At 35.5% G+C, this 24,464-nt stretch overlaps 1 protein-coding gene across 2 annotated transcripts in view; it reads left to right on the top strand.

The window, feature by feature from the left end:
* The window catches only part of GPM6A (glycoprotein M6A), a 156,242-nt gene that overhangs the window by 32,597 nt on the left and 99,181 nt on the right, over positions 1 to 24,464 (top strand). The window contains exon 1 of one of the 2 annotated variants that reach the window (XM_071743219.1): positions 16,701 to 17,305. The exons of the other annotated variant lie outside the window; for it this stretch is intronic. Coding sequence (XP_071599320.1) covers positions 17,269 to 17,305 — 37 coding nt within the window. The 5' untranslated portion in view covers positions 16,701 to 17,268. Of the gene's footprint in view, positions 1 to 16,700; positions 17,306 to 24,464 lie in introns of those variants that run through there. 2 annotated transcript variants of the gene reach the window in all.

Genomic DNA, 24,464 nt, shown 5'->3' with positions numbered 1-24,464 from the left:
ATAGTCCTTTTGTTATGTTCCAAAATCATTTTAGATTAAAAATCCATTCCATACATACTCTTGTCTCCATCTCCCTAGCTTCTCTTCAGTTCTCTGTGTCAGGAGGTCTTACATTATAAATTAGTTTGGAAGCCAGCTCGGTCTTTTACAGTAGCATTGCTTAACCTCCCCTGTTCAGGGTCTGTTTGGAAAGATATTGTATGACGTTTGCCTAGTGAGAAAAAACTAGGAGTCAGTTAAAAGCTATCAGTTAGTGACTCATGCTTTGGTAGGGCCTGAGCATAGTTGTTACTTTTTCAGAGCAAAATTACCTTTCTCCCCTGCCCCCAACCCAGTGTTCATATAATTTTCTGTTACCCTACACTGGGTAGCTTAGTATGTAACTGTTTTTAAATGTTGGATATTTTTTTTTTTGCTTCTGAGTTATCTATTTGTAAGAATAACAGTTTTTCATAGTACTCAAAGATGAGATTTAGAGCAATAAAGAAGCATATTACAGAAGAAATTGAACAATGGTAGTGCTTCAATACTTTGCATGTCAACAGTTTCTCTCCTATAAATTTATACCCAAATATAAAAGTGCAGTTCTTTGTTATCTCTTTGTGTAAGGCCGATCTCTTAGGCCTTCAGGGTCTAAGATAATTTAACATATATCTTTGGGGTGCACTTTGATATGTTTGCCCTTTCTAAATTAAGAGTCTTCTGAAGTTGTCAGAATTACAGGTCATGCAAGAACTCTGTGTCTGTTACTGGCTTGCATCCATGTTATTGAGTAAGATAGAAAAGATAGATGTGGGATTCATATTCACTGCCTGTCCTGTGTTTTTTGCTTATTCTAGGGGTGTATTAAAAAATTCAAGATATATACAAGCAACTCCAGGGGAACAAAGGACATCTAATTAAGTATCTTATGGAGTTTAATGCACTTGTGAGAAGGGTGTCTCAGTTTACCATTCAAGTGTAATTTAAATTTTCTTTAAAACCAAAGACAGAAACTATTAATTTCTTCTTGTACGAATATCAAAGTGAAGGTTTAAGTGAGAGAAGATGATGAGGAGGCAAAGCCTTGAACATTACACTGTTATGTTTGTTAATACATTGAACTACATTACTTTTAAGCTGCATTATAGTAGAAAGAGAGCTTGGATCCTATTCTAATGCATGTTAGTTTGGTGTCATTAATGATCTAGAGGTTCATATCTGTCACAGTTTAATGCTGGGCCAGCAATTAAACTGGATAAAAAATGCTCTCTATGGATCCCCCTCCCTGATAAAGGAAGGGGAGAGAATAAGGGAGAGAGACTTACAGGTTGGAAACTAAACTATACAGCTTTAATGAAACAGTAATGATAAAAAGGAAAAAAATTACTAAATATATACCACTATACAAGAAAATTGACACCATATTCCTTACCTATTTCCCCCAGTAACTCTCAAGTCACCACCGAGGCTGCAGGGCAGCCCTGGGAAAGTCCAGGCTGGACTCCTGGGGTCAGCAGCAGTCAGGAGCTGGAGGCAGGAACACACAGATATGGGCTGGCAGGGATCAGGACCACAGGCAGACAAACGGACAGAATCCTCCCAGGATGCTGAAACAAACAGGGACAGGCAAAGAAGGAAGAAGAAGGAAAAAGGGGTTTGTTTAACTCTTGTGATCCCTCAAATTTATACTAAGTATGAGGTGTATGGGATGGAATACTCTGGTCAATTTGAGTCATTTATTTTGTCCATTCCTCTCTAAGGAAGGGTTTGCAGGTGTGACCTCTTTACTGCTTTTCTCCTTCCAGGGGGCAAAATGTTCCTCAGAACTGAGCAGTGTTCTTGGTTCTGCACACCAGTCTTTGGCTGTAACTATAAACATGGGGCATTGTCAGTCCTAGAAGCAGACACTGACTGAGAAACTGCTGTTAATTTTCAGCAAGTGCAGCTACTTTCAAGAGACTTAGCTGAAAGCAAAAGTACAAGACAGAAAATTACCTTTATCCTGGCCCAAACCAGGACAATCTCCTTTTCCAATATGAATGAAAATCCTATTCTTTCTGTCCAAAAGTATTATTATACCTGATATAATGCAAAATGACAGTAACTTTGGAGTTTGATTACATTTGCTGAGTATTTTACTCACATATTCTCATCTCTAGATATATAAAAAATATATATTTTATTCACTGCAAAGTGAATAATAGTACACTGAATTTCAATTCCATCTTTACAATTTAAGTTAATGGGTTGGTGGCTTACTTAAAGTCGGATTTCATGACATTACTTTATTAAATGTAGTAATCCTAAATATTAGTAACATTTCTACAGAGAGTATAATGAGAAGTTCTCTTTGCCTTAGTAACAGGTAGTTCATTAGATTCTGTTCAACCATGTGATGTTTTATGCTCTCTGGCAAGGAATTTTGTAGGAAACGCATCCATGTCAGGCAGCACTTAGGTGAATTTGAGTGACCAGTTGCCTACATGGAGTTGTTAAAACTAGCATACTTTGTCAACAAATTTATATAATCTACTTTGGGCAGCCTCAGAAAGAGATGTATGCCCTCAAAAGGGTGAAAATCCCACCACTGAGTGCAACTGTTAGTCATCAAAAGCTACACACCTCAATTTTGTTTAAATAACATTTGAACAGCTCTTCAGTCCTGGTGTTTTTCCAGTTATGTCTGGCCTCAGCATTTCTTCTTATTCCTGAGTTCCTGTGGCTCAGACAGTTATTTCATGCCCTTTACAGATCTCAAGAAAGCTTAAATAGACTTCCTAGTTGATAATAATTGTTCTTCATCATTATGGTTGAATGAAATATGTGTATATGAATGGAATGAAATGTGTATATGAAATGAATGAAACGTGTATATCAATTATTGCAAGGATACTATGCAAGGTTGAGAAACATCTGCTGCTTTACAGTGAATAGTTTACTTTTAAGTTATGTGTGTATGCGTTAGTCTGTTTATTTGTTTAATCATTGACATTTGCCATTGTACTGAAGACAGCAGAAGCCTTAGTACTACTTCATGAAGTTTGTGTTGTAAGTAGTGACAAAAGTGAGTGTTAGGCAAGCTGGCTGCTGATGGTCACGGATATCTCCGAGTGCAGCATTTCAAATGTAATAACAACAGTATATTATAAGAACATAGCAGTAATGATTTGTTTCTGAAAATTTGCATGTATCAAGTAGTCATTTATTATCTATTCAAGTAGAGCATGATAACAAGCTTGACTTAGAGTACATAGCTTTTCATTAGTAGTGCACTTTCCCAGCATTTTTTTTAAATGCCTGTATTTTATTATAATCTGCCAGTATTTTAGAGTAGTTGAAGTAGCAAATTTTATTTTTCAAAATCGGACAAAATCAAAGAAGGGTAGAAAAGTTGTCACCTTGCATAATAGAGGTAGAAACCAATTTCTCAAATACTAGTCGATGTGCTAGAAAGTGGGAGAACAAGAAATGAAAAAGCTGTGAAATGAGATGAGATTTTTTTTTTGGGGGTGGCCGACACTGATTAAATTAAAAGAGGTATTGGCAGTGCTGGATTGGGTCATGAAATTGTGTTACTAGCAAGATGCAGCAAAGCTTGGGTCCTGTAAATGATGCTGTCCAGCTAATGAACCTTATATGTAGTGGAAAGTCCAAATTTTTTCAGGCTGGATGAAACTGGGGATAACAACGAGATGAAAAGAGTGTTAGGAAGAAAGTGATTTTTTTTTTTTTTTTTTTTTTTTTTGTACAGTATAAAGAAAGGCATTATGTGCTTCAATAACTAAGATAAAACCATAGAATATTTGTACGGTTACAGTGATTGTAGTTATGATATTGGAAGGCTGGTATACTTCCCTCATTAGGAAAGACTGGTTCTGCTTTTCTGTCTTTACAGCATAAATGTGTGTGTATATGTGTGAACCATAGGGGCTGCTGTGAAAATATGATGGCTGCTTATGTACAGTGAACAAAAGGAAAGAAATTCATATACTTATAATAGCAATGTATAACAGTCTTTTAATAGAAAAAACAAATTGAGTTGATTTCAAAATAAACTTTATAAAACTATCTAGAATAGGTGTAGGAGAATTTTTAAGTATTTTGTAGTGAGGTTGTCTTGCTTATATAACAAAAAAATATATTATTTTGTGTTCACTTACCAGTTTTCTTATGGGAGGGCTCTAGAGAAAGTTTTAAAAAAATAATAGAAGTCCAGTAACTGTAGTGTATGTTGAAGAAAATAAATTCTTTTGAAGTACACTGGCCCTTAATAATGTGTTTCTGTTGTCATGGAAATGCAGATTTTTTTCAAGTAGGTTTATTCTACTTTTGCTTTTTATAGTCCTCCCTTCATAAGTTTAGTTTTGTACTGGCGGTGTTGTGCTCCATTAAATAATTTCTTTACCATCCTTTTACTTCTCTTTTATGTCCATTAGAATTTGGTCACTAAAAGGCCGAGGAAGAAAAAAATATTAGAAGATACAAAGATATCAGGCTTGTGCTTCACCATTTAGAAACAGTCTGGCAGGTAAAAGAAGACTTTGTTGTAATGAATGATGCATTAAAAAAGTTTAAGATTGCATAGGACCAAATAATAGGTGTGGTTAGCACTTCCCTTTTCACACACAGGTAAATCACAGAGTTGAGATACTGATGGAGGCCATGAAAACATTGCATCTGTTATTGCATCTGTTCTGGGTCACTGACTGAGCAGGAAGTTTGCTGCTAAAGAAAAGGTTTTCTGCTTTAAGACAGTTACAGGTCATTTACAGTTTTTTCAGACTTTGCTTGTCTGGATCTTGGCAAAAAAAATGACTCAAACATACATACGGTTAAATGCTAATTAGTGAATAATTAGAAAGTGAGGGTAAACAGTTAGTCATATGTTACTTCTGATGCCAGGAACCCCTGAGGTGTGTCACCATCAGACAGACTCTTTCAGGTGTTTATGACATGTTTCACAGACTTCCAGTTCAGGGTGAAGTTCACCGTACCTCGCCTGCCATGATTTTCGAGTCTTCTTCATCACCATTAACACATAAATTTAGAGATAGTCCTTTTTCCTCACAATAAAACCACTATTTTTTAATCTAAGGAGTGTGATGTCCATAAAGGACAGGTCATACATGTTAGAACGTTAGACAGGACCATCTGTACATCCTTCTATAGCACCTGCAAGCTAGCATGACATGACATGACATGACATGACATGACATAGTGTGGGCTCGTTCATTGGCCACATAGGCTCACATGTGCATAGGGAAGCTTAGCTGGGTCAGTGTGTACCTCAGGATCACTAATTCCTCATATGTCTTCAGACTTAATACCACTGCAGCAGTTTTTCTGCATGTTTATGTTAAAAGGAGCTGAAGCATTGTAAGCAGGTGATATCTGTAAAAATAAGCAAATAAACATTTTTGTGATGACTCAGAGAACGCATGATTCAGACTGTGCATAATTTGAGCCTTCAGTCTGAATGTGCTTGTTGCTTCGGAGAAAAGGAGGGAAAGGTTCAAATAGGTCATACTTCAGAAGCAAACTGTGTAATCTCTCCTTTTTTTGTGGCAGACTCTCCCTATTGCATCTACCATTGTTTTTGCTCTGATATGAGAGTTTATCTTTACTTCCGAAGTTGAAGTTGTGGTGAAATATATCAGTAGTAAATGGCTGTCTTGTTTTCTCTGTCTTGTCATAGCTTTTCCTGTGTGTTGCTCTATATTTTGAAACCTAGCATTTCAGTGTCTCACTGATTGTTTTTGTACCGTGCTGATGTGCTGAGTCTATCAGTCTTGTCACTCAGGACAAAATTATATTCACATCTGAATAAGTATAAATCAGTCTTTAAAAATAAACAAAATACCCAAAGGTTTGATATTTTAATCCTTATTGTTATGTCAGGTAACATAAGTATTCAAGAAATTAATTAAATATTTTGTTAATGCAGGCTAATTTAAAAAGGCACACTAGCAAGCTAGTATGTTATTAAAGTTATCCTTTAAAAAAATTATGGAGGTGATTATTTTGCACCTGAACATACTGCATTACTTTTTGTAGGTACTGAGTAAGTGTACAAAATACTTCTGAGTTGTTAGAAAGTGATTTTTGAAGTAGATGTGATCTGGGCCCATGTTAGTAGTAAAATAAAACATCCAATTTTTTTTTTTGTGCCAAACAGGATGAGTATCATGAACATAATGTGAAGAATTTCTGTTCTTCTTCAGCCAGAATTTTCCATTATAATTATGCTTTGGACTATAGTTTGAGAGGCAGACTGATAAACTTCTTTAGAATCTCTCATCAGTAAGTTCTGGCTTTAAAAGTATTATATTTGTCCAAGGATTAGTGGAAAAAATATTTTGGGATTTTTTTTTTTTTTTTTTTTTTTTTGTGAAATTTCTACAGTGTAGAGTACAATTCCTCTCTTGTTAAAACAATGGATTTTTAATATGTACAAAGAAGGCTTAGAGGTGTCTATTATCTAAAACAGGAAGAATTTCAACTGGTGTAAAGCCAAAAGAGTAGTAAATCAGGAAATGTGGTTTGGTGTTTTGGGTCACTGTTTCTTGATCAACAGCTTTTACTATTTGTGAATTTTTTTTTTTTTTTTTTTTTTTTTTTTTTCATCTCAAAACTGATCTGCAATCCATTTATGTGATTTAGTTTTCCAGATTAGGAAGATCCTCTAATCATGTTGCATTAAGAGATTGCAATTAAAGTTTGTAAAGGATTCTCAGCTTAAATATCACCCAAAATGTGCCACTTTAAAAATAAAAATAATTTTTAAAAAATTGTTAGTCTTTATTTCCCCCTTCCTGTTTTGTTATAATGTTGCTATGTAATAAGGTTGTTGTGTGCTACTTTCCTTTCAAAGGCACTAAGTATATAAAAGAGATTTAAAAAGGGATTACAGGATTCAGGGAGTTTGCTGGAGTAGCACCATTAAAGCAGTGCTCACAGAAGATATTTATAAACTGTGCTTTTGTAGCCTGTAATTGAACAGTAAATTTTAGTTATGGTTTTGAAATATTTTTCTCTGATTTTTAGGAATGATTAAGGGGGTAGGGAGAATGATGCAGTGCAACATTTAGTGTATGTTCTCTTAGGACATATTTACATACCTTTTGTTGCTGGGAATGCATATTGCAGAAAGAACTAATTTGCTGAATATTTTGCAACTGATTAGAACTGTATAAGAGTATATATGTGTAGATGTCCTTGTGCTTTATATGTAGAAAGCTACATATGTATTGATATAAATACATATATATGCATATGTGCTTTATATATGCAATCTATTAATCAATTTTTTCTTTCTTTTTTTTTTTTTCCAAAAAAATGTTAGATTTTGGTTGTGGTTTTTTTTTTTTGGTTTTTTTTTTTGTTTGTTTGTTTTTTGTTTTTTTTTTTGTTGTTGTTTTGGTTTGGTTTTGTTTTTTTGTTGTTGTCGTCATGTTAGTCAGTGGAATGGCGGTGATGGCTCGTTTAGATTCCTTACATTTGACACATATAGGCCAGCATAGACATTGCTCAGTAGGTAATATACTAAGGAGTAAATTGTTATAAGCAGAGTTTAAATTTTATACTTTACAAATTAAATATTAATAATCTCCAGTTTTAACAAATAAACATGGACAACCTACAACCTAAAGTTAGCATTAAACATCTATGATTTTGTTGTCTTCACCATTCTCCGTAAGACGTGAGCTTTCTGTGCCAGAGAGAGAACCCACCCTGCAGGTGTTTGTCTTCTTACTATACTGCTAGTCCCCCTTTTTTGACTTGTTTTTCGCTCCTTATTCCCCTCAGATCTTGGATGAAATGGGTACAGTTGGAGAAAAGGTCTGTAGCTGCAAAAATCTTAGTTGGTATCCATACTAAGAATCTAGTGACTGCTCCTTAATCAGACCTTGAAGATTCCAGAGTGGGGAATGTAAACTCTTTAGTAACAAAATATTTACCGGTGTTGCAAGAAAATGTCATTTATTCTATTCTTTTTTTTTTTTTATTTCTTTAGCTTCTTATATTCCGTAAAACTCAGCTGAACCTTCCATATTCTACCCTAGTGCACATAAACGTTTTCTGAAGCAAACATTTTCCTCAACACCCTGCCTGTGCTTTCCATGTACTTATGTTTTAGATGCGCAATTTTAATTTATGTTTCCATGTCGTTAAAAAGATGCCATAATGTGCTCTTCTTCTCATGAGAGAATATCACTATAAATAAGACAATCTAAAACCTGATTGCATTATTTCTTTTGAAATTTGTATAGCAATATATTAATTTTACAGTTCTAAAAAGCAACCTACAACTTGTAGAATAGTGGAGAGAGAACTTTTAATTAACAGGTTTGGGTTTTGCAGATACTCTTGCATAGCTAACTGTGCTGTGGCTTGTGTGCTGAGCATGTGCAGTAACTTGGCTATTTCTTCTGTGTTGTGATTCTTGTGGAGAAACTACAACCTGGAGTGAAAAGCAGAAGGAATGAACAAGTTTATAGAGATGTCCTATAACTAAGTGTAACTTAACTCTGAATCCTGTAGGTAGGGTGTGGGTAACAAATAGTGAACCTTGACATAGGTTTTAAAGGGTAATTGTGTTTTATTGCTGCCTTGATTTTTGTTGCTGACACACTTGCACACAGTGAACTGTGATAGAAGTGAGGTAGCATGAAATCAGTTGTAAAACTGTGATGCTTGCTTTCCCTGTGAAGCAGCATCATTTAATGGATGGCAGGAGGGTAAAATTACAACTAAGGATGAGAAAAGCTATGAGATACTTAATACCTTCTTTGCCTCCATCTTTATTAGTCAGACTAGCTACCACCACGGTGTTTAGCCCCTGAGCTGGAATACAAGGATGAAGAGTAGCACAACACCCCCATAATCCATGAGGAAGCAGTTAACAACCTGCTATAGTACTTGGATACTCACAGGTCTCTTGGGCCAGATGGGATCCACCCAAGAGAGAGCTGGCAGTGGAGTTTGCAAAGCCTCTCTGTATCATTTATTAGCAGTCCTGGTTAACAGGGGAGGTCCCAGATGACTGGAGGCTTGCCAGCGTGATGCACATCTACAAATCTTGCTTGACTAACCTTATTCTATGACCAGGTGACCCATCTAGTGAATGAGAGAAAGGCTGTGAACTTTGTCTACCTGGACTTTAATAAAACCTTTGACAGTATCTCCCGCAGCACTCTCCTAGAGATGCTGGCAGCTCATGGCACAGACAGGTGAACCCTTTGCTGGTTAAAAAACTGGCTGGAAGGCTGATCCCAGAGCGACATAGTCAGTCAATGGAATTAAATGCAGTTGGTGGCCAGTCACCAATGGTGGCTGCCAGGGCTCAGTTTTTGGCTGGTCTTGTTCAATATCTCTATCAACAGTCTAGATGAGGGGACTGACTGCTTCCTCAGCAGGTTTGCAGATGGCACCAAGATGGGTGGGAGTGTTGATCTACTAGAGGGTAGAGAGGCTCTGCAGAGGGACAAATCAATGGGCTAAGGCCAATTGTATGGGGCTTAACAAGGCCAAGTGCCAGACCCTTAATTTCAGTCACAACAACCCCAGACAATGCTAGAGGCCTTGGGAAGAGTGGCTGGAAAACTGTCTGACTGAAAAGGACCAGGGGGTATTGATCAATACCAGGATGAATATCAGCCAGCAGTGTGCCCAGGTGTCCAAGAAGGCCAACAGCATCCTGGCCTCTATCAAGAATAGCGTGGCCAGTAAGAGCTGGGAAGTGATTGTGCAACTTTATTTGGCACTGGTGAGGCCGCACCTTGAATACTGTGTGCGGTTCTGGGTATATCACTGAAAAAAGACATTGAGTTGCTGGAGTAAGCTCAGAGAAAGGCAACCAAGCTGGTGAAGGGTCTGGAGAACAAGTCCTGTGAGGAGAGACTGAAGGCATTGGCATTGTTTAGTTAAGAGAAGAGGATGCTGAGTGGAGACCTAAATCACTCTCTATAACAACATGATAGGATGTTGTATTCAGGTAGGTGTTGTTACTCTGAAGTAAATAAGACTAGAGGAAATGGCCTGAATTTGCACCAGGGGAGGTTTAGACCAGATATTAGTAAGCATTTCTTTACTGAGAGAGTAGTCAGGCACTGGAATGAGCTGCCCAGGGAGGTGGTGGAGTCACCATCCCTGAAGGTATTTAAAAACCGTGTAGATGGGCACTTCAGGACACGGTTTAGCGGGATGGTGGTTTGTTTCTTCTGTGGGTTTTTTTGTGTGTGTGTTGGTGACTGGACATGGTGATCTCAGAGGTCTTTTCCAGCTACAATTCTGTGATTCTGTGATGTTATATTGGAAACTGCTGTTTCCCAGTTGGAATGGGAACTCTTCTTTCTCTCTGATAAGCATCATCAACATATGACTGATAGTGAGAATAATGTTGGAAAAAAAGTGCATTCTTGTCTGTGCATCTTTACATCCTCTCTATCACCTTTCTTTCCATATTGCCCTTTTTATATATTCTTGTCACTTTAATTGTACATCATTTTTATGTTGCATATTCTTCAGTGCCTAGCTGCCTTCTGAGCTCTTAACTCAGAGGTAAATGTAGTTCTTGTCAAGACAGAGGTTTAGACCAGTTAAAAAACCTTTTGAAAACATGAAAAGGTATTTTGAGAAATTTCTTAAACTTTGAACACAAGGGACTTCACATTGCTAAAGAGAAGCCTGGATACTTTAATAGACTGATGCCAGTAATGGAGCAGAGGGATTTAGGGAAATACACCTGGGCCAAATAACATATTTAGTCACAGTGTCTCAACACCTTACTCCAAAAGACTGGTGGGAAGGGAAGAAAAAGCAAAGGTGTTGGCTGCAACTAAATTGTACATATATCAGACCTCTAAATTTTAAACCTATTTGAATGAACACTTTAGTGTACAGAGACCACAGAAGTAAAGGAAATCTCAGAGGACATTAAGAAATGAAATCTTTCAGAAAACATAATTACAGCTTTAATTAATTAAGTTATTATAAAAACAGAAGGGACTATTGTGGTCATCTAGTCCTAAATCCTGCATAATGCAGGACTTAATCAGAGAATTCCTGTGACCTAATTAAACTAAAGTAGAAAAATATCAGTTCTTGATTTAATTTTTGTGTGTGTGTGTATTCAAGAATCCAGTCTTCCCAAATTTCCCTAGTGTTTTAAAGAAAATTTTTAATATAATTTCTGTTCTGAATTTATCGCATTCCAGAAGTATAGACCTAACTTTTTTTTTTTCCTAAAATGCAGGTGCTCTTTAACTTTTTTTGTTATATTTACCAGACTAATACCTTTTAGTTTATAAATTGAAAGGATGTTTACTTAACTATGTCTTTGGCCATTTTTTTGAAGTAGCTCTGGTTTTCATCAGCATCTTAGCATTGATTTCACCAAAACTTATGTAGAATATTTCACTATATGGAATATTTGACCAGTATTTAATCACAGTGTAGCTAGGATTGGACAACACCCTTGGAGACAGTGTAGACCAAGTACATAAATAAAGGCAGGGTCAACTAGAACTCAGTGTGTCTGTGTGTATGCTATCCTGTGAAATGTTAATTTTTATCAGTACATCCATTTCATGTCAATACTGGTGTTTATCTGTACATCCCCACCCAGCCTTATCTGAGGGGAAAAGACCTCTGCTGGAGATCAGCCAGGTGCCAGTGGGCTTTGGAGAATCTAGCCATACAATTTAGAATCCCTTATGCATAAATGTGATATTGGGGATCTCTCTGAGTTTTACTGTCTAGCATTCATGTTCAGCTGACTGTTCTCCATTATTCCCTCTGCCAACATGTTCTCAGAGATAAAATTTACTGGATGAGTAACAGTATACATTAGGAATGTGGCCAACTGGTTGTGTTCCCAAAGGCAGTAATTCACACTTGACCTGTTAAAAAAGGCATATATTTTCTTTTAAGTTATCAAAATCATTCCAGTTCTCCAGAATTTTATTGCAGATGTATGTCTGCATGTTTATGTTTTTTGGCAATGTTTTCAGAAGTAAAAGATTACTGAGAATAATAGTGAAACATATCCAGTCAGACTGAAGTTTGCAAGTTATAGATAATACTTACGATAGCTTTAGATAATATTCTGGGAGTATATTAAGATTGGTATTCTGAATCACCCATCCTATTAGTAAGCTTTTGATCTTTCTCCTCTTGATTGGTAAGATATAAAATATATATATGAGTACTGTGGTGTTTTAAGGCTGGGTACCATATGCAGTAGTAAAATATTTTCTCAAGACTTTTTTTTAAGCAGATGAGTCTTTAACAAAGGGGTTAATTTTTTTAATATGTTAATGGTGCAGGTAGTGTCTATTAATATGGAACATAATGAGCCTATATGTAAAAGATATCCACTCTCTCCTCTTTAATGAAATCCTTGTTGCTATAAGTGCTATAATATAGAAGGATGTAGAAAAAATAGAAATTAAGGCTGTTTAAAAAGAGTGTCCATTTACTTCTGTAAAATACAACATCCAGACTTGAGCGCAAATAGGATTGTAATAACCCCTGAAACCTCTTTTTTAGTATTTTGTGTTTGTATATAACGTCTTTTTTTTTTTTTTTTCTCTGCTTAGCAAAAAAAAAAATTGATATTATCAGAATACAGACATTTCTTTTAAGTTGTCAAAGATTAACTAGCACAAGGTAAAGTCATGTTCTAAAATGTCTTTGTTATATGACCATCCTGCTATTTCTTTAATAGCTGCCTGTTTCAATTTGGTATTTTGGTCTTCTAGAAGAATGCGATTTCCTCAGAAAAATATTTTTGGGCAATTAGTAGAACTACACACACTTCTCTCATAGGAATGAGCAATAATATTGTACCAATGTTATATTTTACTGTCAGCTTCCTTCCTTCTTCTCTTAACATTCCATTTCCCAACTAACACTGATAATTGTTCATGTCATCAAGGATTTCTCCTTTCCCTGAATACTTGTGTACGTGTCTGACATGAATTAAACTCTGGTGGAGCATGTGCTGTTTGTTTACTTTGATAAGTATATTGCCAAGCTGTAAATAAGAAATACACATTCTAGAATCATCTATTAGACACCTTTTGGAAGTCCTGACGCTTCTCAGTGCTTCATCTTACCTCACTCTGTTGGGATATTCCAAAGATGAAATGTCTTGTGCCATTGTGTTACATTTATATTTCTATTCTGAATACAAAGTATAACTATTAGTTGTATACACTAAAGATCAAGATAATCCAATTTTATTTTTTCTGCGAATATTTCACAGAAGTAGTTACTACATGTACATCTGCATTACTGTTTTGGTGAGTTCAGCAGTGAGCTTTTAAAATAAATGTCCTAGTTTTGCCCACTTGCTATATTTTGATTTGTATCAAAAAATATTCTCTCAGAACATAAATGTTTTTCATGTAAGGAAACCATAACATGCTTTCCAGGAGCGTACCTTATGCCTTCAATCTCAAAAGGCAGTCAGTCCTTTGGACATCGCTGGCATTGGGCCAAAGTGGATTCCCCTAAAACACAAAGAAAGGATATTGCTTCACTCTCCATATCCATCACAAATTACTCATGCAGCCCTAGAGAAAGTATTGCAGTGTAGCTTAAGTAATTTGAGCTAGCTTTTGATTTTTCTTGCTTAGTTATTGAGATAGTAGTATTAGCCACAAAACATTGTGCTTTTAAATGATGGTTCTCATGTCTTGATCAAGACATCATTGCACCACAACATTATCATTATTACATAGCTGAAAATCAATAGGATTGAAGGATAGAGTGGTAAACTCTTTCAAAGATCATACAAATCTGTGAGTAAAAGTCAGGTGTCTTGTCATGCTGTTTAAAGATGTAAGTGCTCTACTACATATCGTAATATCATAATGGATACCAAGGGATCTGTTAATGTCATCGGTTTCCAATTATTCTCTTGATTAACTGTTTATTTAGTCTCATTAGACAGTTAGATGTTCTGTGTTGCCTTGCCATTCACAATTGTCGTGTTTTGTCCAGTGATCACTTGCATCAACAACCTTGTGTCGCGTTAAGAGGGAATTTTAGACAGTCATATGTTGTTCCTATTGAAATGGTTTTCTTCTGTGCCAGAAGGAGAAACTTAGCATCTTGGGTAGTTCCTGAGTATCTCTTTTAAAGTAGCTTGTGTTTCACTGGTGGTAAACATGTTCCACAGTATGCTGAAGAAATAAAACGTCTATGGTTGCTGCTTAGAAAATCACATGAAGTTGGCATTTTATGGTATGGTTTGTTACTATTTAACACTTACAAGCTTTTCTCTTGATTGATTTTAGAATTAACACCATAATTTCATCTTGAAAGGTCCTTGGAGAAGTTTTAAATGAAACATCTAGGAGACAGATTCTGTTTCAGCATTAGTATGTTAAAATGCAGCTAAATATGAAGGAAGATGAAGTAAAATCTCTTTCCTGTTATATCTCTCACACAGGCATAAGCTGTGAATTCATATCCAGTTAGTAGCACCTGAAACTAATCAAGAAGGAGGTTTGACACTTGTGTAGTTTGGAGGAATTAATGTTTTACAGGAGGACCTCTTAGTACCTTTATGACAATAATATCTTCACATAAAACAGGTAATTGCAAGAGGTGGGTTGGAAGCTCAAAGTAATTGTCTGACAATGCTATACTTTTCTTCACCAGTTGCCATAACTTCATCTCAACCTCTGACATACGAGTGTAGGCTTTTTAGGAAGTTAAAAAGCCTGTTATTAAAACTAACGCGTGTGGTTAACTTTAGTGGTTACTAAATCAGATTGACTCAGGCCAACATCTCACATGTTTGTGTCCAAGAGCGACTGACATGGGAGTTGTATAAGAAAATGATAAAACATTCCACACAAAAATGTTCCTCTGTTCTCCAATAGGCTACAGGTCAGGGATCACCTGATCCAGAGGTGCATCTTCATATCTATGAATCTTTGTGATTAAGGTTCTTATTCTTGCATTTTTTTCCCTTTTACAACACCTGGCTGCCAGAAGTTCCACAGGTTAACTATAAGTTGTGTACTATGCCTTTGTTTTCTTCTGAGCCTACTTTCTTTGCTACCGCTCCCCCTTTTTGCAGTTCTCCCTTGGAGGAACACGTCCTTTCTTATTCACCTTTTCTATGTCACTCATGTGCTATCTTCATGTTATCTTCTCCCAGCCTTTTTTCAAATTTTCAATGGAATGCTTTATATACTTGAAATTAAGTTTGTCTGATTGTTTCAGCAAACAAGGTCATTTCTTTCCATAGGCAATCCATACATCCTTTGTTGCAAACATCACTGTTGAAGAGGTTATCTCAAGTTTTGGTGCTATCAAGAAGGCAAGCTTAGAAGCAATTGCCACACTATGTAGCATACTCGCCAGACACTTTTTTAAAAATACAAAGGCTTATTAATGCTTATTAAAGAAAACACTTTGAAAAGAAAGTATAGCAGTGGAGACCTATACAGATCTTCTGTTTTAAAGGAAATATTCCTTTTTACAAAAATCTGACTGAAGGAATAATTCCTAGAAAAAAGGGAAGACACTTGGATACTATGATGTCACGGCACATTAAAGAAGCCTGAATTTTATGATTTTAAAATGATCAATTAGTTTTGAGGACTAAAACAATTGATCATTGTTCTTCAATTATTCTAAAAACCAGAGCACTAAAAAGGTGAATTAAAAAGGAAGAAAGGGGAAGGAAATGCACTCGATAGCTAAATATTCAATCGGGTTTATTTTCTTTATATATATAGTTATACAGATAAAAATTATTCTTATATGAATCAGTTTTGAAGAGATTTATATACAGTATAAAAAAATCCCACAGCAAAGCAAAAAAAAAAAAAACCAAACAAAAAATAAAAACAAAAAACCAATCCAACAAAACAAACAAAACCAACTAACTAGGCATTGGGGGGTTTTTTGTGCCTCAGAAAGCAGCACTAGGTCAATCTGTTTTGATAGCTATTTAGCATTTATATGTAAATAAGTCTTTTCAGCCATAGTAGGTTTTATTTTGGGTTACGTTTTAGTCACTTTTTTTCCCCAGAAGGATGAGAAGTGAAAACTGTAAAGAAAAATTGGACTTGTGTTCTAACCTCACTTTTGTGAAATAATGAAAGTCTTAAAATGATGTTACATTACTCTGTAGACTAAGGTACAAAAATGCTAATTTATTGCTAGACTGCAGCGTCCAATTTGCATTCCAAATCAGACTGCAGAGCTCCCCAAATGAGAAGGTGCCCTCACAGTGTATTTAACCTGTGCTTTTCCTGAGTAAATTCATAATAATACATGTTTGTACATGCTTCCTTACATATATAACCACATGTGGTGCTTCACCATTTTAAGAAGCTCCAGGGTTTTTTAATGGGGTTTTGAAGTGTACAGCTAAATTTGGATATTAGCAATCAGGAAAAGAATTGATGCATGTACTGTTTTAAATCTCTGAACTGCTCCTAAATTCCTGTTTACTGTGACACTGAAAATGGGTAGGTTACATATAATTTGCAACGATTCATGTAGTGTTTTAGATTGTGCTTTTGTCTTTTTATAAACATACAGTTGCATACAAAATGGTTTATATAGATGTTTTCTAGAATATCCTAAAGGTAATAGTGTATATTTTTTGTTAATTGCAGGTGATACATATATATGAGAAGGAGGGAATTGAAGAGTCATATTATTCTTAAATGTGCTGATACATGAGGAGGGGGAGAGGGGGAGGGAGCGAGAGCAAGACAAGTAATACAGCATAAAGAACCCACAGGCATCTGGGCTTTCCCACTTCAGTAGCAAATAGGGGGAATTATGGGTTGGTGGTCTGCTTCCTGTTAGGAGGACACCCCTCCATCTGTTTTCAGTATAGCCTGTTTCCAATTTAAAGCACAGATTTCAATACAAACCTCAATTTCTTTTCTCCATTTTATATGCAAAGTGAGGCTTATGAAGCAGTGTCTTTGCCATAAGGGCTCGGACCAAATTTCCCCCCAAAATTCACAGGCTGTTCATTTGAATACCTGCTTACAGTGGTACACAATGGGCAGCTTTGAGAAGAAAAATTGATAATCTTCACGGAAGAGTAATTTGAATGAAATTACACTTGACAGCCTGTCTCCAAGCAAACAAGGAGAGTGAGGGAGCCTTAGCTAAGCTCTGAGGACTTGCCTAAGCCTCTGCTGTTGGAGCTTCCCAGGGAAAAAAAAATCCACACTTTTTCCTACATCTGACTGAAGCTTTTGATTAATTCTCTGTAGCTGTTTCTAGTGAAGAAAGGTAGCCATGGAAGAGAATATGGAAGAGGGACAAACACAGAAAGGTATTGTAATAATATTGCTTTCTCTTTGCAAGGAGATTATTTTGCAGTTCCTTATTTGCTTTAGCAGCATGCTGTAAGGTTGTTGTATAGCTGTATGTGGCAGATGGAAAGAGATTTTTTTTGTTGTTTCGTATCATTTATTTCATTTGCATCTCTGCAATAGCACCTAGCATTAATATACTGACTATCATTTGATATCTAGTACTAAAAGAATCTAAATAGGGTATTATGCTTCTGTGCTAATAATATTGCAAGCATTTAATGCAGCCTGCTTCCCAGACCAGTCTTTGTTAACCTTCATTTATTTCACGTTTTCACGCTTGTCTGGCTGGGTCAAGGGAGTCTGGTGTGAACTATGAGAGAGCTACTCACACAATATTTGGAGCCAGTTGCAGTTGGATATCTAACAATGTAACCAATACTTGCACCTTGAATGCGTGCTGAGAATAAACAAAAACATGGGGTATATTCTGTATATATTTAGGCAGCATTAAAACTTCCCTATGCCCTTTTCTCCCTTTTGTTTTATAATATGTTGAAGAAGCCTTGCTATAGTCCTAACGTTTGTTTTCTACAGATTTGCATTTTGCTGGAATTCATTTTACATGTTGCAGCTGAGATTGCTTTAACAAGACATACGCAGCATGTTGAAAGCCTTTCTGTTTCTGGTCAAATTGGAAATGACTGAACACGATGGGATATATTAGCACTCAGATGTGCAATTGCAAATTATTGCAGATTGTTAGTTATTTGTGAATCTCTGAGAAATAGGGTGATTTTAGTCTTTTCACTTAGGTGTTTTCTATACAAGCGACAGTGCTGAAAGGAACCAAGGTTTCTTTCATTTTTTTTACTGCAAGCACAAAGGGTAATCCTAGTGAGTATTTACCACAGTAAACCATGTATAGTTTAAATTTTGTATTTAGTTTGGATTCACTTCCATTTTTGAGGAACTTGGCAAATCATTTTAACGTAAATTGCCTGTAAAAGCATATTTTTCTGCAACGATGACATATTCTGTTTTTCAGCTCCTTGATCAATCTGCTTTCTACACGTAAATGTCATGCTTTCTCATTATAAGTGACCCATTTAGACAGAATGCAGCTTTGAATTGTTTATGCTCTTGGCTTGATCTAGATGCACAGTAGATAATCATGAGAAGAATAAAGGAGGATGTATGTGCCCCCTCTGTGTGTATGCATACTTATATTTATAGATACATAGATCAGTATTTGGTTGGTGATTTCAGCAGTTTCTTCTATTGAATTTTATTATTTGCTAATGTGAGTCAAATTTCTTATTGTGCTTTACATTTAGAAATTGAAGACATAATTTTTTAGTGTGAATTTTTTTCCATCTCAAAACAACTGAATTTAACTGTTTGACCACTGAATCAAAATACTGCGTAGTTACTGAATAATGTTGCCTGAAGAAACACCGGGAAATTAAAAAACCTTACATTTTTATTAGATAGAAAAAAAAAATCAAAGAAAAAAGTGAATAATTTTGCATATTAAAAGGCCATGCTGGTATTGATAAAATGTGTCTTCATTGTTCATATAATAAGCAGTTGAATGACCAATAGCCACTCAAAATGGTGTGATTAATAGTGTGATTACAACAGCTAACACTACTTACCCTCCACCCCCTATTTACCATACCATGTGTTCAGCCTTTCTTCCTTTAGAGGTACGCAGCTGTCATCAGAGACAGTGACAGGAGAATGCTAAGACCTCACAAATTGCATGTATTTTTCCTTGTTGGTGTGGGAAGAGTTGCTGCTTAGTTGCTGTGACCATACCTGTGAACCTCTCATGTCAGCCTGTGGTATCCCAGTTCTGATGATCACAGCTTTAAAAATGTATTCAGAGTTTGAAGCAAATTTACATCTTGGGAGGAAATTAAAAAATATTTTCATCTTTGAATTTTTTAGAGGTGCTTGAATGCAGGTGCTGGAATTATAGTGAAATACAGAGATGGTTATGAAATCATGGATCACTTTAAGTCTTTTTCCCTGTGCAGGTGAAAAATATTGACTGACATTACTATGATGTGATAGTTCTCTTTCATAGTTCCATAGTTCCTGTGGTGGTTCTTGTGGGGTTTTTGGGTGTTTGTTTGTTTGGGGTTTTTTTGTTTTTTCTCTCTCTCTCCTTTTTTTCATTTAGCATGATCTATCTACTATGTGTTTAACTGATGTCATCTGAACTAGTTTTTCTAAACGTGGCATCTCAGAAAATTTAACTGTAATTTCTACATTCTAATTTTCATCCTCCTGCCATCTTGAGTGGAACTGTTTGTTCCTTTCTTTCTCCTCTGCTTTCTGAAAAATCAATGGGAGTATAAATTGGCACTGCTCATCAACTTCTGTCCTCTTCAGTGGGAGGTTCGAAGCATGTGCTGTGAACAGCATTACGTCTTCCTAGCAGCCATGATGGAAATGAATAGTTTCAGACTGATGCATTTAATGCATACGATAAAGATCTCTCTAGTAAAAGGCTTGCAGATTTCAAAGTCTTGTTCTTTTAGAGAATTTTATTCAGTAAGATATCCATAAGTGCAAACATAATTCTTACCACAGTGGTTCCAAATAATAACCCTTTGCCTTACACCATCTCTATACATCCTAGTGTTTAATATTTTATGATTTGATTATGGCTGTATTTTGGAAAATTGTCAGCAGGGAATATACATATTACATCTGTTTTCTGTGAATAGTGAAACACTAGGAAATGTACAGTTCAGATTAAAAGACTGGAAAACAGGCATGATTATCTTTGCAACCACCCCTTGCCCCCTTCTCTCCTCACCCCCAGCTTCTCAGTATTTTCATTCTATTGGCTTTGGAAACTGTTTTTTTCTGGACATCAGTACCCTTAATATGGTAAATTGAGGTATTGATGTTGTTACAGCTGTCACGTGTAAAGTTGTAAAAATTTTTTAAAAAATGAATTATATTAATTAATTTTCTGTTTTAAAGTATTAGAAGACTTGGTTACCCCTGCCTCCACTCCCCCACCCCCTCTCTTCTGCTCCCTTTTTTCTTTGATCCCACATTTCCTTCACTTGCAAGCCAGTACAGGTGGAGAAGACTGGCTTGGAAGTATTAGCTAGGCAGCTGTTTGTAGCTGTCTAAGAACTGAAAAGTGTGTAGAAATCTGGCTGAAATGCCAGTTACACGTGAACACTAAAATATATTCTGACAAAGAAAAAAGCCATAACATCTCAAAAATATCAACTTGTTCAAAATTTCCATAATGCTGACATTATGCTACATGCCTAGAACTGTAACATACTAAAAGCTTTAACTACAAATTTGCTGTCTGAAAAACCCAGGATAACTAAAGCCTGTAATTTATTTGACTGGTTTATTTTCAAAAAAGACCAGCTCCATTTAGAAGCAAAAGGTTCATTGATGTCTTTAGGGATGCGTGATAATTTTGAAAAGCTCATGCATAAATCTTCATGTGTCAGTGACAGGTCTTAACTGCCAGTGTTTGAAAGACAATGACGTCAAACTGTTAGCTTTGCTGTGTTGAAAAATATCAGTCCAGTTCCTGCAGAACAAATCTTTCCCCCATGAAAGCACTGACATAGCAATGATGTCCCCAGCTCCAGTCATTTATCCCAGGACACAACAGTTCAGAGGCCAGGCACTGTAATTTTTTGCATTATGTGGGACTTGACATAGTAGAGTTAAGATTTATTCTTATCCCATGCCTATTTCATAAAAATACCCCACTGTAGCACAGCAAGACGTACTTATAGCACTTATACCACTTGCACTAAATGGAAGATATAGGTGCCTTTTTTATGGCTCATCCATAAATTCATTTTGTAGTTCAATCCCTGTATAAAATAAACTCTTAGAATGGATGGAGCATCTGTGTTTGTACAGCAGCAGATGTGATAAAGAGTTAATTTTACTTAAGCTCTCTTTTCTTTAGTATACCTCACTAACATTAAACTAAGGGTTCAATAGTAGGACAGAAAAAAACCAAACTATTATTGCAATGAGAAATGGTTGAATACTAAAAATTATTTATTTGGTACACATTAGTCATATAAGTATCTGTAATCTATTATCAGCGTTTTTTTGTGTGTTCCACAGCATGCCAGTAAAGCAGAGCTTGAAGACAAGTTTTAGAAGAAAGTCATCAGGATTTTAGGATGCTATCAGTAATATGTATATGTATATACACTCTCTGCTGCTTCAGCCACGAGAGGCTGAATTGCTTCCTCTTGCTTCAACACTTTTTGGAAAATGGCAGACTCTGAATTAATATAGACAAGATAAATGTTTTGTTTTTTGGTTTTTTTTTTTTGTTTTTTTTTTTTTGTTTTTTTTTTTGTTTTTTTGCATTAGAAAGTAGGTCATAATGCTGCTTGCAAAGGAGAACAGTTGTCCAGTTTTTCATTTGACTGTTAGAAAGCTGGTTAAAATAACAATGATCCAACCAGTATTTTTACTGGTTGAGTTTGGTTTTACTGGTTGATTTTTGCTGGTTGATTGATTTTGTTAGCTGGCTACACTTCTAAGTAAAACCATGTAATGTACATGCCCTGGTACATGGGAGAGCCATGTATCTCCAGTTAGATGACTTATGTTGTTAGTACTCTGTCTAGTCTTGCAGAGCCCCGGAGTATCATCAGTTTTCTGAGTAATTTTGAAACAGTTTTGAAATTTGTCTTTATAGGTAGGAAGAAGCAGACATTTGCTGACTGATTTTCCTTAAGAAAAAACTGGATGTGCACTGCTTGATTCTTAAATAAGAGTTGGTGGATGGAGGTTAATCTTTATTTCCTTTGGGAATATATTTTCAGTTGTACTCTTAGTTCTCAAGCTTGTGTTCTGATTAGATTTTTACAAGCTCCTTCAGAGTAGAATGGTCTTAACTTTCATCATGTTTATAGTTTCCTGTTGTTAAAAGTGTTTCTGTATGTCTAGTAAGAGTGCCAGATAAAATACTCACTGGACAATCACAAAATAACTAACACAGTAAATTATTTTTTTTCTTAATCAACGTTAAGTTTGGAGATAAATTGTAGCATCAGGAAAAGTATCTCACTGTGTTTCCTGCTTAATACTCCTTAGTAGTTAATCAGTCAGGTTTGGTAAAGAAAAATTCAATAACATTCTACATGAATTTGAAGTTAGTTGTTCTAACATTGGAAGACTTTCTTTTATGTAGCAACTACAGCCTACCTTATTTAGTATTCTTACATCAGGAACACTGAGTTACAGAGCTGTAATTTGAATATATGTAATGATTCAATATAATAGGATTTTATTCACAGATAGAGATGTAAAGAAATTTAGTCTTGCTTCCTTATTTAATCTTTAGCATTGAAATGTCTGTTAAAAGTAGAAAACATTGTATTTCTTACAGGCTTAACATAGCTCTAGTCATAGGCATGAAATTCCAGCATTAATTGTACCTAATTATACTTTTATATATTTTCTTACAAGGGAATAAGTATTCCAACTGCCATGAGGCATATGGAATCTGCAACTCAATGTGTGAGAATTTGTCTTCATGGTAATTTTGACACTAGTATGTCAATTTCTTAAATAAGGTATTTTAGAAAGAAAATATTCCATAAGTAAGAAATATAAATGCTTAGAAAAAAGTTTTGAATGGATCTAAGATGATTACTTTTTTCTAATTCTTGAAAAAATACTGTATCAAGTGAGCAATATTAATTTATAGAAAGCTTTTTCTATATTTTGTGAAAGTAAAGGCTCACTTTAGGGGAAAAGGGGTGTTTTGGGGGTCTGATTGCCCCTCCTCCCCCCCCCCCCAAAAAAAAAAAGAAGCATTTACTAATGAGAAAACAGTACTACAGATATACCAAAAATAAATTTGATCCATCTTAGTGATTGGGCTCCTTATGGGGAAGGATTGAAGGGGTGATAGATCTAATATCTAAGAACTCTTTATTTTATATACTGAGTTTGCACACCAATTCTGATAAACACAAACAGGTTTGGCAATGTGATTTTTAATTTGTTTGAATTGCTTGCCACTGCACTAAAATTCAAGATGCAAGAACATGATTGTGGCCTCAGAAATGACAATGTTTTCTCGATTACAATAGTTTTAAACAGTTAAGTCTCCCTATGTAAATATACATTTACATGGAGGATTAAGCAGAAAATAAGAAAAAAAATGCATTTTTTTTTTCTTCAGATTAGAGACACTGTTCAACTGGTTTTATAAAAATTGTGAAGCACAGAAGCACCTGATGGCCACTGAAAATAAGAATGTTAAAGAGGCAAAGATGAATATTTATCTTGTATCAAAATATTTTTAGTTAGTATTTTGGTTGAGAATTCTGTTTCATAAGAATTTTTTGCCAATTCACACAACTAAAATGCATAAATTCTGCTGATTTCTTATCGTGTGGCTGATTTTTAAGACAGGCCAGCAAGTCCTACACTGATGTGTTGGCACAAATCTTTTGCTTGGAAGGGGGGAGAATTACAAAGACTTCAATTCCAGCATGTAAGGAATGAGAAATACGTCTTGTCATTTTCTCAGCTGCAGAGAGATCAGAACATCAAAATTTTAAGGGGCAGAGATAAGCACCAAATAGGGATTTGCTATCAGAAGTGAGAATTTTTGTATTCATATGCTGTAGGACTTAGTCTCAAGAAAGATGAGTGTATTTATCTCTTCTACCCCCAAAATACTTTAATTTTCTTCTTGCTAATCAGCCTGTAGGACTTCAGTAGTCCTCCCAAAATTTATATTGCAGCCATCTGGGAAAAATTGTTAAAATATTAACAACTCCTACTAAGGGCAAGAATTACTCTTTATATTTATAATACCCCTGATATTTGCACTTGGACAATTTCTGAAAAATTCTTTTGTGTTTCACAAATGTTTCATTTTTATTTCCCCATTTTTTTCCCTCAGTATTGATTGCAATGCAACTCTACAACAAATAAATATCACAAGAAGTTTAATATCAATTTTAGCAAAAATCTGTCCTTTTAACAGTGGTGTGCATCTGTTGCAATTCTGTTATAAAACTAGACTTCAGTGACTGCAGACTTGGTATATGAGTTTTACAGGAAGGTGCTAGCGCCAGAGTGTCTATGAAGGTCAATAAAAATATAATATTTGCAGTATCTCCCCATTTGTACAAAAGGAGT

Source organism: Heliangelus exortis, chromosome 4, assembly GCF_036169615.1.
Source record: "Heliangelus exortis chromosome 4, bHelExo1.hap1, whole genome shotgun sequence".
NCBI lineage: Eukaryota > Metazoa > Chordata > Aves > Apodiformes > Trochilidae > Heliangelus > Heliangelus exortis.
This window is presented reverse-complemented; position numbering and strand designations above follow the sequence as displayed.